Consider the following 17,995-nt stretch of genomic DNA (forward strand, 5'->3'; position numbering starts at 1 on the left):
CTTTTCAATAGCAGTCACATGACTGGAAAAAAAGGTTGTTATTCTGAAATGGTGTAAATTGAACCTGTATTAGATTACTATTTCCATAACTGTGTTTCTTTTCTTTTCAATAAAAAGAATATTGACAAACATGTTATAACTGCATACTTATATATACTGTATGTATGTGTGTATATGTATATATATATATATATATATATATAAAAAAAAAATTGGGGTTGGTAATGCTACTAGTCCTAGTTTATTAGTACATTATACATTTTAGAGTCACTATATGCTTAACTTTAATACACTATTTTTTTGTGTGTAATTAAATTAATTTCTTTATCCAGACTCCTAACTTATAAATGAAAACAGAAGGAGCATATAGTTTTATCTAGTGCGTTGTTTATTTGATCTGTTGCATTATACAGCTAAAAAGAAGAAAAATATAATCAAAACACAAAAGGACCAATATAAGTTAACCTATAAATATAAAGACTAAAACTGCACATTACCTAAATATGGAATAAATATCCCTCCTTGTGTGCTATGGTCAACACTTTTAACAGACTATTCCAGTATTCCAGTATGTGAGTAGGAAGATTGAAAGTGTTAATAACTATTTAGTAACTATTCTACCTAGTTAAAATAAATACAAAGTTGCCTGTAAAATAAAAAAAAGTTCTGTGTTCTGTTAAAGGTCGCTCTGTTATGGATATTGCTGTAAAAAAAGAAATCAGAAATATGTACTTGCACAATAACCTTATATACTCAGACCCTGCAACATTCTACATAGTAATTGCTGGATCAGTACAGAATCTAATTTTTATATGTCCCTATTTGTCCAAAGCAAAGGACAAAAGATACATTGCTTTAGTTGCATACAATCATTAAAGTACAATATAGTCAAAATTACGTGTAGTAAAAGAAAGCCATTTGAAGTAATTTAATTGTTTATCTTGCCTGCTTTTCTTGCAATTCTGACAACTGTGGGTTGTTTTTTTTTTTTTGTATTCTACTGCCCCAGAGATGCTGGATCTTGCAGGATTCAGAACTCTGGTCTTCCAACATTATACACAGAGATTGCTAGACCAGCACAAATACTCATGATACTTTTCAGGGGCTATATCCCTGAACTATACAACAAAGCAACCTGACACATTTAAATACTTGCATGCTGATGTTTGGCAATGCAGTGATTAATATTTAAATATAAAAATGACCTTTAAAAACTGCTGCTTGGTAAGAGGAAGTAACACACCATGTCATATATTTAATGCATAAACTAGTTTTTCAGTGTACTGTACTTATGTTTTTGTCTAGTTTCCTCTTTAGAATTGCTCTTTGTCTCTACAGTTTTGCCCAGGGCTGCAGAGCTTAATCTCAATTGATATTTCTTTTAGTTCTTGTTTATAGTCAGTGAGTCATGTTCACATTATGTCTTGTTTAACCTATATAACATATATCACTGGGGTATTTTTGTATCTATCCTTATAAAGATCATATTTTATTTTCCTGGATTAAGTTAATTCTGCATTGTATATTCTAAGGATTAAACAAATCACAATCCAAACGTAGCCAGTATAACTGATGCAAAAATCTTCATTATATAAGGAATCTCTGATGCAAAAATCTTCTATAAGGAATCTCACCAGTTCTATGAAGATACTGTTCTAATTGTATAAAGACAGTTTTTACCTTGAGAACAGTGTGCCCCCTGCTATTAAGTATGTGAAGGCAACTTATACAATAGGATCATGTTTTAATATTGAAATAAAAAAATATTTACTAAAACAATTGTATTGTTTACTTGCATTAAAAATCATAAATAAATTGTTCAGCAAAAATTGAATTTTATGAAAATTTAAATTTGTAATGTAATTGTGCAGGAAAGAAATGATTTAAGGTGCACAGTAGAAATCGTAATAAAACTCAACTACTTATGCAAAAAATGTGAAATTCATATTTATAATACTAAATTCAAAGTGTGTTATTTTCTTTTTATTGTAAAATGAGTTTCCCATCCTCTGCTATTGGGCTGAACCAGACACCCCCCAAAAAAAGGTGAATTTGATACTTTTTTTTTTTTTTTTACATTTAACACAGAAAAAAAATGTGAATCAGATTACGTCTGCAAAAGGAGGAACCCTGTGCCCACAGTCTGTGAGATGGTCTGACCCCCTATTACTGTATATAGTGACACTGTTTAACCCACCAGTACTGTATATACAGGGAGTGCAGAATTATTAGGCAAATGAGTATTTTGACCACATCATCCTCTTTATGCATGCTGTCTTACTCCAAGCTGTATAGGCTCGAAAGCCTACTACCAATTAAGCATATTAGGTGATGTGCATCTCTGTAATGAGAAGGGGTGTGGTCTAATGACATCAACACCCTATATCAGGTGTGCATAATTATTAGGCAACTTCCTTTCCTTTGGCAAAATGGGTCAAAGAAGGACTTGACAGGCTCAGAAAAGTCAAAAATAGTGAGATATCTTGCAGAGGGATGCAGCACTCTTAAAATTGCAAAGCTTTTGAAGCGTGATCATTGAACAATCAAGCGTTTCATTCAAAATAGTCAACAGGGTCGCAAGAAGCGTGTGGAAAAACCAAGGCGCAAAATAACTGCCCATGAACTGAGAAAAGTCAAGCGTGCATCTGCCAAGATGCCACTTGCCACCAGTTTGGCCATATTTCAGAGCTGCAACATCACTGGAGTGCCCCAAAGCACAAGGTGTGCAATACTCAGAGACATGGCCAAGGTAAGAAAGGCTGAAAGACGACCACCACTGAACAAGACACACAAGCTGAAACGTCAAGACTGGGCCAAGAAATATCTCAAGACTGATTTTTCTAAGGTTTTATGGACTGATGAAATGAGAGTGAGTCTTGATGGGCCAGATGGATGGGCCCGTGGCTGGATTGGTAAAGGGCAGAGAGCTCCAGTCCGACTCAGACGCCAGCAAGGTGGAGGTGGAGTACTGGTTTGGGCTGGTATCATCAAAGATGAGCTTGTGGGGCCTTTTCGGGTTGAGGATGGAGTCAAGCTCAACTCCCATTCCTACTGCCAGTTTCTGGAAGACACCTTCTTAAAGCAGTGGTACAGGAAGAAGTCTGCATCCTTCAAGAAAAACATGATTTTCATGCAGGATAATGCTCCATCACACACGTCCAAGTACTCCACAGCGTGGCTGGCAAGAAAGGGTATAAAAGAAGAAAATCTAATGACATGGCCTCCTTGTTCACCTGATCTGAACCCCATTGAGAACCTGTGGTCCATCATCAAATGTGAGATTTACAAGGAGGGAAAACAGTACACCTCTCTGAACAGTGTCTGGGAGGCTGTGGTTGCTGCTGCACGCAATGTTGATGGTGAACAGATCAAAACACTGACAGAATCCATGGATGGCAGGCTTTTGAGTGTCCTTGCAAAGAAAGGTGGCTATATTGGTCACTGATTTGTTTTTGTTTTGTTTTTGAATGTCAGAAATGTATATTTGTGAATGTTGAGATGTTATATTGGTTTCACTGGTAAAAATAAATAATTGAAATGGGTATATATTTGTTTTTTGTTAAGTTGCCTAATAATTATGCACAGTAATAGTCACCTGCACACACAGATATCCCCCTAAAATAGCTAAAACTAAAAACAAACTAAAAACTACTTCCAAAAATATTCAGATTTGATATTAATGAGTTTTTTGGGTTCATTGAGAACATGGTTGTTGTTCAATAATAAAATTAATCCTCAAAAATACAACTTGCCTAATAATTCTGCACTCCCTGTAGTAAGTTAGTGACAGACACAGTCTGTAATCTGCTGGTAAGATGGCCTGACCCTACCCACCCTAGTACTTTATAAAGTGACCACAGTAGTCTGTGACATGGTACAGCCCCCCATACTTTATATAGTGGTACTGTATAGTGACACTGTTTGCCCCCCGCCCCCCCCCCCCATACTGTAGTAACAAGGTCTGTAATTTGCTGGTTCCACAAATATACACACACACACATACATGCATAAATACACACAGTCACACACATACATGCATAAATACACACACAGTCACAAACATACATACACACAAACACATACATGCATACATACACACACAGTCACATACATACATGCATACACACACATACATGCATAAATACACACACAGTCCCATACATACATGCATACACACACATACATGCATAAATACGCACACAGTCACATACATACATACACACAAACACATACATGCATAAATACACGCACAGTCACATTCATACACACATACACACGCACAAACACACACATAAACACCAATGGTTAAAACAGAAACATTAACGCCTGTAGTCAGAGACACAGACACTAGTGAAGCATCATGTCACACTCACATGATATCAGTGCAGGCATTGACAGGTCAATGTTTTTATTGAAAAGAAAACTTTTTTTTTTAAGCTGGGCCCCCACCCTCTGGGGCCCGGTCACAGTTGCGACCTCTGCACCCCCTGTAGTTCCAGCCCTGGGCTGAACATACATGTTCCATGGGTTTATCTGAGATTTCTCTTCTAGGTCTGGGGAATTCTGTAATTATTTTACACCTATAGCTCTTGCTGTTTTTCTTGCAAATAAATGGTGAGATGGGTAAAAATATAGCAAAACACTTATTACCCCAATAAAAATAACACATGCATGTAAAGCAAATTCATCACATTTGAATGTATTGTGGTTTCAAGGAACAAAAACAGATATTTCAACTACAATAATAAACCTTACGGTACAGTCTTCTCATACAATTATAACAATACTAAGTCATTGGAAACCAAGGGGAAACCAATTTTACAATACACTATCCATTTAAAAGAATGAAAGAACATAGAATATTCTGCCCAAAATGACACAAATGGTTTATATTTCAATTAATTAGAATAATTTTAATTTGCCAATGGGCTGTAAGGGTGATTGTGTTTTAAAAAGTCCCACAGAAAACAGATCGTACAGCCCACTGATTACTTGAATGGATATACTTAAAAACTATAAAAATAAATAATGTATGTGTGAGTCATTGCTTACTTTCGCCATTACTGATAATGAAACTGCAAGGAAGAGGGAGATTTATCATACCTGCTACATTAATGGAGCATTAAAGCAACATTGAGCTGTCATTTCCCCCCCATTGGATGTTTCCCATTGGTCAATGGCTTACAAATGGCTTCTTACCTTTATTTTGTCATTTGAAATAGACGTTTTTGCCTGTTTAAACCACACCTATACTGAAAAATTCAGTACTGCAGTATTATCTATAAAACAAGAGGCAGAAATAAACCGTCAGGTTGGTTTGGGAGAGAGAACCCTTGCTTTAAGCACAACTGGCCCTTGTCATTTGCTTGCCTAACTACCATGTCACTTTAAACTGTTATAACATGTCCCTTAGAATACACTCTCAAACATGCTTGTAAATAAATGCACAAATGCCTTCCAAACAGGAATACTGCAAGTATAACTGAATATATGTCCGCTGCATTTGCTATCAAGAAAGGTTTTACTTGCTGGGGCTAGCTACAGCAAGCCACCAAAGGGGTGGGGCGGCATTGGGGGGGGGGGGGGTCATTACATAACATAATTGACACTTTTTCATACACTAGCATTTAAATATAAGGGGATGAATTATCAAGGGCCAAATGGCCCCTAATTCCGTGCGAACCTTTAGGCTCGCCAGAAAACAGAAGTTAAGAAGCAGCGGTCTTAAAGGCCAGTTTACTCAAAAATGTTATCCCCCCTAATTTGTTCCTAATGATCCACTTTACCTGCAGGAGTGTATTAAATTGTTTACAAGTATTTCCTTTACCCTAATATTGGCATTTTAAATAGTTGATTTAGCCTGTGGTATCCCCACCTATTCTGAAAGTTTCTGGCCTTAGGTCAAAGCTATAGATAAGCTGGGTAAACACTCCCAGTGGGGTATAGAGGAGATAAGGTAATCACATTTTAATTTTAAATTGTCCTCTCCAAGTATTGACCTTTTTTTATGGACAGATATAAGATAAAAAAGCATGTATATGTACACAATGTGATAAAGTAATGAGATCTGATTATACCTGCAAGCTCAACCCATTTTATTAGGTTGCGTCTTCAAAACACAAAACCAGCTAATGCATATACACAAATAACCCATAAAAAGAAAATTCTCATACATTTTATACTCTGCAGTTGGTAAAAAAAAGTAATTGGAAACACATTAACCCCTTAATGACCACAGCACTTTTCCATTTTCTGTCTGTTTGGGACCAAGGCTATTTTTACATTTTTGCGGTGTTTGTGTTTAGCTGTAATTTTCCTCTTGCTCATTTACTGTACCCACACATATTATATACCGTTTTTCTCGCCATTAAATGGACTTTCTAAAGATACCATTATTTTCATCATATCTTATAATTTACTATAAAAAAAATTATAAAATATGAGGAAAAATGGAAAAAAACACACTTTTTCTAACTTTGACCCCAAAAATCTGTTACATATCTACAACCACCAAAAAACACCCATGCTAAATAGTTTCTACATTTTGTCCTGAGTTTAGAAATACCCAATGTTTACATCTTCTTTGCTTTTTTTGCAAGTTATAGGGCCATAAATACAAGTAGCACTTTGCTATTTCCAAACCATTTTTTTTTTCAAAATTAGCGCTAGTTACGTTAGAACACTAATATCTTTCAGGAATCGCTGAATATCCCTTGACATGTATATATTTTTTTTTAGTAGACATCCCAAAGTATTGATCTAGGCCAATTTTGGTATATTTCATTCCACCATTCCCCCGCCAAATGCGATCAAATAAAAAAAATCGTTCACTTTTTCACAAATTTTTTCACAAACTTTCGGTGTCTCACTGAAATTATTTACAAACAGCTTGTGCAATTATGGCATAAATGGTTGTAAATTCTTCTCTGGGATCCCCTTTGTTCAGAAATAGCAGACGTATATAGCTTTGGCGTTGCTTTTTGGTAATTAGAAGGTTGCTAAATGCCACTGCGCACCACACCTGTATTATGCCCAGCAGTTAAGGGGTTAATTAGGGAGCTTTTAGGGAGCTTGTAGGGTTAATTTTAGCTTTAGTGTAGTGTAGTAGACAACCCCAAGTATTGATCTAGGCCAATTTTGGTTATATTTCATGCCACCATTTCACCGCCAAATGCGATCAAATAAAAAAAAACGTTAAATTTTTCACAATTTTAGGTTTCTCACTAAAATGATTTACAAACAGCTTGTGCAATTATGGCACAAATGGTTGTAAATGCTTCTCTGGGATCCCCTTTGTTCAGAAATAGCAGCCATATATGGCTTTGGCATTGCTTTTTGGTAATTAGAAGGCCACTAAATGCCGCTGCGCACCACACGTGTATTATGCCCAGCAGTGCAGGGGTTAATTAGGGAGCTTGTATGGTTAATTTTAGCTTTAGCATAGTGTAGTACACAACCCAAAGTATTGATCTAGGCCCATTTTGGTATATTTCATGCCACCATTTTACCGCCAAATGCGATCAAATTAAAAAAAAAAAGTTACATTTTTCACAATTTTAGGTTTCTCACTGAAAACATTTACAAACAGTTTGTGCAATTATGGTACAAATGGTTGTAAATGCTTGTCTGGGATCTCCTTTGTTCAGAAATAGCAGACATATATGACTTTGGCGTTGCTTTCTGGTAATTAGAAGACCGCTAAATGCTGCTGCGCCTCACACGTGTATTATGGCTAGCAGTGAAGGGGTTAATTAGGGAGTTTGTAGGGAGCTTGCAGGGTTAATTTTAGCTTTAGTGTAGAGATCAGCCTCTCACCTGACACATCCCACCCCCTGATCCCTCCCAAACAGCTCCCTTCCCTCCCCCACCCCACAATTGTCCCCGCCATCTTAAGTACTGGCAGAAAGTCTGCCAGTACTAAAATAAAAGTACTAAAATAATTTTTTTTTTTTTTAGCATATTGACATATGCTACTGTGTAGGATCCCCCCCTTAGCCCCCAACCTCCCTGATCCCCCCAAAACCGCTCTCTAACCCTCCCCTCTGCCTTATTGGGGGCCATCTTGGGTACTGGCAGCTGTCTGCCAGTACCCAGTTTGCAAAAAAATATGTTTTATTTTATTTTTTACCCGGTTTTTCTGTAGTGTAGCTTCCCCCTCCCCACAGCCCAACACCCACCACCTAACTGATTTATTTTTTTCGTTTGATTTATTTATTTTATGCAATTTTTTTATCATTTTCCTACAATTTTTTTCTGTAGTGTAGCGGTTCCCACCCGCTCCCTCCCCGTGCACGCGCCCGCCCCGCCCTCCCGTGCACGTGCGCGCGTCAGTGCGCGCCCCCTGGCCTCCCCGCCCACGATCCCGCCCCCCTCCACATCACGAAGGGCCATCGATGGCCGCCACCCGCCTCCCGGTCCGGCTCCCACCCACCAACGCTATAAGCCACCGATCTCCGGTGCAGAGAGGGCCACAGAGTGGCTCTCTCTGCACCGGATGGCTTAAAACGGTTATTGCAGGATGCCTCCATATCGAGGCATCACTGCAATAACCGGAAAGCAGCTGGAAGTGAGCAGGATCGCTTCCAGCTGCTTTCCACACCGAGGACGTGCAGGGTACGTTCTCAGGCGTTAACTGCCTTTTTTTTGAGGACGTACCCTGCACGTCCTCGGTCGTTAAGGGGTTAAAGGAAAAACAATTTTACAGTATTCTGTCCCTTTAAGACCACTGATCCTTAACTACTCCGCCTGCTCTGAGCGGCGGACAGCAATCAACCCGATTGAATAGGATCGGGTTGATTGACACCCCTGCTAGCGGCAGCATTGCACAAGCAGTTCACAAGAACTACTTGTGCAATCATAAATGCCAACATCGTATGCTGTAGGCATTTATCGATGTCTGTCGGACATGATCTGCTGAGCGGATTATGTCGGACAGACCGATGATAAATCGCCCCCAAACCTTGAAACCATTTCCCCTTTCAAGATTAACATTCTAGGTGAGTGTGTAATTTTTTTAAAAATCATTGATACCTTGTTTGCTACTATTGCTTTTTAATAGCTAAACTTAATCCATCTCTTGTTTTATTTAGAGAGTCAATCAAAACTTATTATTGGAGTAGACTAGACTAGCCACAGTCATTTTGTTAGTAAAATATCCATTGTATTTAAGTTCCGTATCAGATAACCTCTACTGAAGCCAATTAAGGACATGTACAGTATGTGACAAGGTTAGACTTCAGAGGTCTGCAGTGTGCACTTTCCAATCTAATAACTGGAAGCAACACAAGACTTAAATTACAGGAAAAGGGGGCAATATAAATAATGAATGTATATTGTATTGTTATAGTACACACAATTATACACTGTATAGTACAATCTGTGTTTACTGCCCCTTTAGTCTCATTAGTTCTGTGTTCTGTTAATGGTGGTTTTGTTATGGATATTGCTGTAAAACAGAAATCAGCAATATGTACTTGCACAATAACTTTACAGCAGGAATGGACCACAAGTCAGACCTGCGTTATATAATAGACATTTGCATTCGGCTATTTCAGGCCAATCCGAATGCCGAAGATTGCAAAAACCGCATTGGGCAATACACTAACCTGGATTTGCAGAGATCTTAGTGTGTTGCACTTTGACAAAACTAAATTTGGGTATGAAAATTGCCAAATTTGCTTGCGGGCCACCATATTTGGCATTTGGTTTGGCTCAAAATAGCTAAATACAAATGCCTATTATATAAATTATAAGAATGTGTATAGATAAATATGCATTTGTATTTGGTCATGAAGTGGAGATTAGAAATTAATTTGCAATGCATTGTGTCCCTCTCTGGAAGCTAAAGGGTTAAAATATATTTGAAACAGAAACATGCCGCTGAAAATGCTTTTCTTAAACAGTCTTAAAACCATTCAGAAATGTTCAGAACATTTTAACTAGAGTTGATCAAATAAAAACAAGGTACATGGTTTTCTGTGCACATATTAGAGGAATTTACATGTATCAACTCTGATTGGATAGTCGGAGCTGAGATTTGATTGGACAAGATCAACTAGGAACAGGAAGAGGAAGATTTAAAAATTGCTACTAAGGGAAGTTTTAGAATTTCAAGGATGCATTAATCTTTTTTTGAAATTACATATTAGAGGAATTTGCTTTTACTCTGATTCATGAATATGAAATTTAAAATGTGCTCCCTCAAAAAAAAAAGAAAAAAAGAATAATTAAGAAAAATAATTAAGAATCTGAGAATTGAATTGGCAACAAATTCATTAGAGGGACGGAGTACAAATAGCAGTTAAAAGTTTATGCATATTAAGACTATAAATAAATAATCATAAAGCAGTTATGTGATCCCCAAAAGTAGAAAAAAAAAAAAACAATTTGAGTAACAAGTGACACTAACCAGAATCCTTTGCAACAGAAGGGTCATGATGGCAGATTAGGTTTTATTCCCATGGATAACTGAGTAATAATGTTGGGATAAAACATACTTATGCTTAGTTCTCTCTGATCATGTAGTGGAGGATTAATCACTTGTGTAATCATATTGCCTGATTTTTGAACATTGCTTCAAGTGTCTTTTCTCCTTTTTAACACAGCAGGAGCCAGTATTTGTCAAACTGTGATAAATTCATGGGCTTTAACTGTGTGGCGACCATTGAGGGCAAAGAGGGGTTGGTACACAACGCACTACAGCCCTCTCAGACTAGCAGGTGTTTTATATAGCTGTCTGTGAGTTAGATTCATTAAGACTGGAGACTACAGACACCTTGTGGTGCATAGAAGGATCATATGCATAAAATGAAACTCAAAAACTATTTAAGAGACGTAAAAGAAAAAAAAAAAAAAAAAGACAAATATCAGCATTGAAAAAGAGAGACATAACTGTGAGACACAGTGTTTATAAATTCTACTTGCTGGGTTTAAAGGGGCATTGCACTGTAAAAGTATTTACCATTAGATAATTTGTTCTTAATGATCCCTTTTACCTGCTGGAGTTTCTTAAATTGTTTACAACTAACTTCTTTATCCTTATTTTGTCACTTGAAATAGCTGATTTTGTCTATTGATTTAGTGACCAAAACTGAAAATTTCTAAACTTGATTACTGGTTATAGAAAATCTATGTAAACATGGCCTGCAGAAAAAGTTACAGTCACAATGGGAGGTGGAAGAGTTAAGTAATAAAATGTTAATTTTCAATTGTTTTCTTTAAAGGGACATGAAACCCAATTCTGAAGTGCAGTTACACTCAAAATAACACTATGTAACAAAAATTATTTAAAAAAAAATATTGCACAAAAAAGTTATAGGGGCTCAAACATATGAGGTCTCAGAAAAAGACAGGCAAAGGGCTTTACTTCTATTATCAATCTTTCTTTGTTCTCTTGGTATACTTTGTTGAAGGAGCAGCAATGCACTACTGGTTGCTGACTGAACATATGGGTGAGCCAATGACAATCAGTATATCTATGCAGCCACCAATTAGCAGCTAGACTCTAGGGCCTAGATTTGGAGTTCGGCGGTAGCCGTCAAAACCAGCGTTAGAGGCTCCTAACGCTGGTTTTGGCCGCCCGCTGGTATTTGGAGTCAGTGATTAAAGGGTCTAACGCTCACTTTTCAGCCGCGACTTTTCCATACCGCAGATCCCCCTACGCCATTTGCGTAGCCTATATTTTCAATGGGATCTTCCTAACGCCGGTATTTAGAGTCGTTTCTGAAGTGAGCGTTAGAGCTCTAACGACAAAACTCCAGCCGCCTGAAAATAGCAGGAGTTAAGAGCTTTCTGGCTAACGCCGGTTTATAAAGCTCTTAACTACTGTACCCTAAAGTACACTAACACCCATAAACTACCTATGTACCCCTAAACCGAGGTCCCCCCACACCGCCGCCACTCGATTAAAATTTTTAACCCCTAATCTGCCGACCGCCACCTACGTTATATTTATGTACCCCTAATCTGCTGCCCCTAACCCCGCCGACCCCTGTATTATATTTATTAACCCCTAACCTGCCCCCCACAACGTCGCCGCCAGCTACTTACAATAATTAACCCCTAATCTTCCGACCGCAAATCGCCGCCACCTACGTTATCCCTATGTACCCCTAATCTGCTGCCCCTAACATCGCCGACCCCTATATTATATTTATTAACCCCTAATCTGCCCCCCTCAACGTCGCCGACACCTGCCTACACTTATTAACCCCTAATCTGCCGAGCGGACCTGAGCGCTACTATAATAAAGTTATTAACCCCTAATCCGCCTCACTAACCCTATCATAAATAGTATTAACCCCTAATCTGCCCTCCCTAACATCGCCGACACCTACCTTCAATTATTAACCCCTAATCTGCCGACCGGAGCTCACCGCTATTCTAATAAATGTATTAACCCCTAAAGCTAAGTCTAACCCTAACACTAACACCCCCCTAAGTTAAATATAATTTTTATCTAACGAAATTAATTAACTCTTATTAAATAACTTATTCCTATTTAAAGCTAAATACTTACCTGTAAAATAAATCCTAATATAGCTACAATATAAATTATAATTATATTATAGCTATTTTAGGATTAATATTTATTTTACAGGCAACTTTGTAATTATTTTAACCAGGTACAATAGCTATTAAATAGTTAAGAACTATTTAATAGTTACCTAGTTAAAATAATAACAAATTTACCTGTAAAATAAATCGTAACCTAAGTTATAATTAAACCTAACACTACCCTATCAATAAAATAATTAAATAAACTACCTACAATTACCTACAATTAACCTAACACTACACTATCAATAAATTAATTAAACACAATTCCTACAAATAAATACAATTAAATAAACTAGCTAAAGTACAAAAAATAAAAAAGAACTAAGTTACAGAAAATAAAAAAATATTTACAAACATAAGAAAAATATTACAACAATTTTAAACTAATTACACCTACTCTAAGCCCCCTAATAAAATAACAAAGCCCCCCAAAATAAAAAATTCCCTACCCTATTCTAAATTAAAAAAGTTACAAGCTCTTTTACCTTACCAGCCCTGAACAGGGCCCTTTGCGGGGCATGCCCCAAGAATTTCAGCTCTTTTGCCTGTAAAAAAAAACATACAATACCCCCCCCCAACATTACAACCCACCACCCACATACCCCTAATCTAACCCAAACCCCCCTTAAATAAACCTAACACTAATCCCCTGAAGATCTTCCTACCTTGTCTTCACCATCCAGGTATCACCGATCCGTCCTGGCTCCAAGATCTTCATCCAACCCAAGCGGGGGTTGGCGATCCATAATCCGGTGCTCCAAAGTCTTCCTCCTATCCGGCAAGAAGAGGACATCCGGACCGGCAAACATCTTCTCCAAGCGGCATCTTCGATCTTCTTCCATCCGGTGCGGAGCGGGTCCATTTTGAAGCAGGCGACGCGGATCCATCCTCTTCTTCCGATGTCTCCCGACTAATGACGGTTCCTTTAAGGGACGTCATCCAAGATGGCGTCCCTCGAATTCCGATTGGCTAATAGGATTCTATCAGCCAATCGGAATTAAGGTAGGAATTTTCTGATTGGCTGATGGAATCAGCCAATCAGAATCAAGTTCAATCCGATTGGCTGATCCAATCAGCCAATCAGATTGAGCTCGCATTCTATTGGCTGTTCCGATCAGGGTTAATAAATATAACATAGGGGTCGGCGATGTTAGGGCAGCAGATTAGGGGTACATAGGGATAACGTAGGTGGCGGCGTTTTACGGAGCGGCAGATTAGGGGTTAAAAGTGTAATGCAGGGGTCAGCGATAGCGGGGGCGGCAGATTAGGGGTTAATAAGTGTAAGGTTAGGGGTGTTTAGACTCGGGGTACATGTTAGGGTGTTAGGTGCAGACGTAGGAAGTGTTTCCCCATAGGAAACAATGGGGCTGCGTTAGGAGCTGAACGCTGCTTTTTTGCAGGTGTTAGGTTTTTTTTCAGCTCAAACAGTCCCATTGTTTCCTATGGGAGAATCGTGCACGAGCACGTTTTTGAGGCCGGCCGCGTCCGTAAGCAACTCTGGTATCGAGAGTTGCATTTGCGGTAAAAATGCTCTACGCTCCTTTTTTGGAGCCTAACGCAGCATTTGTTTTAACTCTCGATACCAGAGTTAAATTTATGGTGCGGCCAGAAAAAAGCCCGCGGAGCGTTAACAGCCCATCTACCGCCAAACTCCAAATCTAGGCCTAGGTTATTTGCTGCTCCCGAGCTTACCTAGATAAACCTTTCAGCAAATGATAACAAGACAAGGAAGCAAATTAAATAATAGAAGTAAACTGGAAAGTTGTTTAAAATCATGTCCCTTTAAGTAGATGAAAACATGAAAAATCCTATTTATGCAATATTCATATGTAATAAAGTGTTATACTGTGCATTTATAATATTTTTTGTATTATATTCCAATGTCCTGCACATAGCAGAATATGTTCTATGTTTTTATAAATAGATATTTCTATATACGTATATCTGTATATATATATATATATATATATATATATATATATATATATATATATATATATATATATATATATATATATAATTAATACAATACACAGAGAAACTCTAGCACTCACTTACAAGCACTCAGCTAAGATTAAAAGCAAAAATTAAAGGGTTAGTTACCGCATGTGGCCAAATGGGACAAGCCTAGGTACCTTGTCAAGGTCTCTTCCAAAACCTGGGTCCCTAAAACAGCCACACAATGCAAGCTCTCAATCCAACAAACTGGGAACAAGTGAAGGGTGCACAGGCTTATGTACTCACCCCAGTCATATACAAAACAAGGAAGGGGACTGCACTCTCAGACTGCACTGGGTACACATCCTATGACCCTGCAACATGTTTAGCCTTGGTTGCTCACTGGCACTCAGAGGAAGCTGTACTGTCCTCAGAGTCACAGGTAGTTCACCCCAGACAGGCCTGGGTGCAGGGCCCATAGGGAAAATTACAAAAAAAAAATATAATACAACACACAGAGAAAGTCCAGCACTCACAAGCACTCAGCTAAGATTAAAAGCAAAAATGGAAGGGTTAGTTACCGCATTTGGCCAAATGGGGCAAGCCCAGGTACCTCAACAAGGTCCCTTCCAAAACCTGGGTCCCTTAAACGGCCACACAACTAGAAAGTTGCTTAAAATTGCATTCTCTATTTGAATCATGAAAGAAAAAAATCTGGGTTTAGTATCCCTTTAAGGGGAAAACGATTTACAGTACACTGTCACTTTTAAGTGTAGGTGAAAAATCCCAATCAGAACTTGTTAGAAAGTCTCTGATCAGCTCAGTTGCTCCTTAAAATGAAACACATTAAAAGGAAACTTTCATAGTGTGCTAATTTGTATTCCAAACAGGACAGATGAATTTTACTCACATTTGCTAGAGCTACATTAGCTCTAAGGTACAAGCGCAAGATGAAACCCATGTGACAGGCTGGAAACTCATCATAACATTTATTTCACAAATATAAAAGGAGACTTGTGACACTCAGGGTAGATAACTCGGCAGCCAACACATACACGGTATCATGCTTGTTAGTCCAAAGATAGTCTACCAACTACTTTGTAGGACGCTGAATCCCCCCGTGCTGCTTCCTGGGGGCCGAATCTAAGCCCTCCCAGTGATGTCACACCCCTGTCACACTATTGTTATTTTGTAACTTTTTTATCAAATAGTCTACTTTAGCATAACAAAACAGAAACTCACATATTTTATAATTATAAAGTGTCCGATTGTACTTATTGTCTTGCTGTGGTGCTTGCGGTTTTCATTTGATGTGCGCCTCAAGCAACTATAAATGCTAATGACCAGAAGTCTCTAATGAAACAGTGAAAATATAAGTGAATCAATGCTCAGTGTATTTCGTACAATGAAGTCCTTAGGCAGCCATCACAAATGTGTATGAAAGTAAACCAAGATGTCTGATAGTTTAAAGGGACAGTAAACTCAAAATTAAACTTTCATGACATGGATAGAGCATGCAATTAGCTTTGTTGTCTTGGTACCTTTTATTGAAGAGTAAAACTATGTAGGCTCATAAGATCTGAAGAGTGTGCACATGTCTTAAGTACTATATAGCAGCTGTGTTTTGCAACATTGTATAACAAAGCTACAAATAATGATGCAAAACACTGCTGCCATAGAGAACTAAAGACACGTGCACACTCCTGAGCTTTTATGAGACTACTTAGTTTTGCTCTTCAATAAAAGATACCACAGGAACAAAGCAAATTTGGAAGTAAATTGGAAGTTGTGTAAAATTGCTGCTCTATCTGAATCATGAAAATTTACTTTTGACTTTACTGTCCCTTTAATCAGGACTGAACTGAACATATTAAAAATGAACTGAGTGAAATGGTGAAATAAAAATAAATGAATAAAGTTATTAAAACTAAAAGTTGACAGATCAAGGTAAAGGATGTATTGCTAATTGTATTAAACTAGTAAAAATGATTATTGTTTACCAAATAAGTGATTAATAAAATGTTCTTTTGAGTATTGAAGCTAAATCTAAAATATTTATGTTTTATTTGTTTATTGTTTGTTTTATAGGAGAGTTTACAAGTCAGCAAATATGAAGTGTCTCCAGATATGAAGTACGTGCTACTAGCATATAATATTGTACCGGTAAGTATCTCATTTATTTGTTAAATATAATTTTTTATAACATTTAAAACATATTTTTTATTGATGCATACATATTTACTTATGAGTTATTACAACACAATATATATATCAGATTGCTGTGCAAATTCAGTTAACACTGCCATCTAGTAGATAAAGAGGGAAATGCAGATAGAAATTTGCATGTAAGTCAAACATCTATTCACATATTGCTTTACAAAGGAAAACACAGTATAACATGGAACCTTAAATTCTATGCAAATCACCCATAGAAAAAAAACAGTGATAAGCATTATAATAAGTTATTTTTTTTGTAACACATGATTTTACGATCTATAAACATTCAGTGATGTAATAAATGTTAATTTTACAAAATTATATTGCAGTAAATTAGAATATTTTATTGATATGTTTAATCAAGTAACACGTTAGTTTAATTTATAAAAAATGTCCTGCAGTTTGAGACATGGTCAGATACATTTGCAAAATGTTTAACACATAGTTAAATTAACTACAGGCCAGCAATGTATTACTAAGAGCTAGCTGAACATAGCTGTTAAGCCAATGACAAAGAGGTGTATGGCTATAACCACCAATCACCAGCTAGCTCCCAGTAATGCATTGATGCTCCTTCTGAGCATACCTAGATATACTTATTTAGCAAAGGATACCCAGAGAACAAAGTACATTTGGTAATAGAAGTAAATTGAAAAATGCATGTTGTATCCAAACCATGAATTTTTAAAGGGACATAAAACCCAATTTTTTTTCTTTCATGATTTAGATAGAACATAACATTTTAAAAAAACTTTCTATTAACACATTTTCTTAGTTTTCTTGTTATCCTTTGTGGAAAAGCAGAAGTGTAAGCTCAAGAGTGTGCACGTGTCTGCAGCACTATTTAGCAGCAGTTTTGCAACAGTGTTATACATTAGCAGGTGCACTAGATGGCTGCACTATTTCCTGTCATGTAGTGCTTCAGGCATGTGCACGCTACCTACCTAGGTATCTCTTCAACAAAGAATAAGATGAGAATGAAAAAAAATTGATAGAAGAAGTAAATTGGAAACTTTTTAAAAATTGTATCCTCTATCTGAATCATGAAAGAAAATTTTTGGATTTAATGTCCCTTTAATTCTGACCTTCAAGACTCTATACATTTTTTAATTATGCATAATAATAATTTGTATTAGTTACTTTGCCTGCTTCATTTATAACTGTCTCTAATTGGCCACAGCAGGGGAGCTAAGGCCTAGATTTGGAGTTTGGCGGTAGATGGGCTGTTAACGCTACGCGGGCTTTTTTCTGGCCGCACCATAAAATTAACTCTGGTATCGAG

The 17,995-nt window shown here is 37.3% G+C and overlaps 1 protein-coding gene across 1 annotated transcript in view; it reads left to right on the forward strand.

Annotated features, from left to right (window-relative positions):
- Positions 1 to 17,995, forward strand: part of DPP6 (dipeptidyl peptidase like 6) — a 1,272,214-nt gene that overhangs the window by 829,352 nt on the left and 424,867 nt on the right. The window contains exon 5 of the mRNA XM_053713807.1: positions 16,585 to 16,659. Within this exon, the coding sequence (XP_053569782.1) occupies positions 16,585 to 16,659 (75 nt within the window). The remainder of the gene's footprint in view (positions 1 to 16,584; positions 16,660 to 17,995) is intronic.

The sequence above is a fragment of the Bombina bombina genome, chromosome 5 (genome assembly GCF_027579735.1).
Source record: "Bombina bombina isolate aBomBom1 chromosome 5, aBomBom1.pri, whole genome shotgun sequence".
NCBI lineage: Eukaryota > Metazoa > Chordata > Amphibia > Anura > Bombinatoridae > Bombina > Bombina bombina.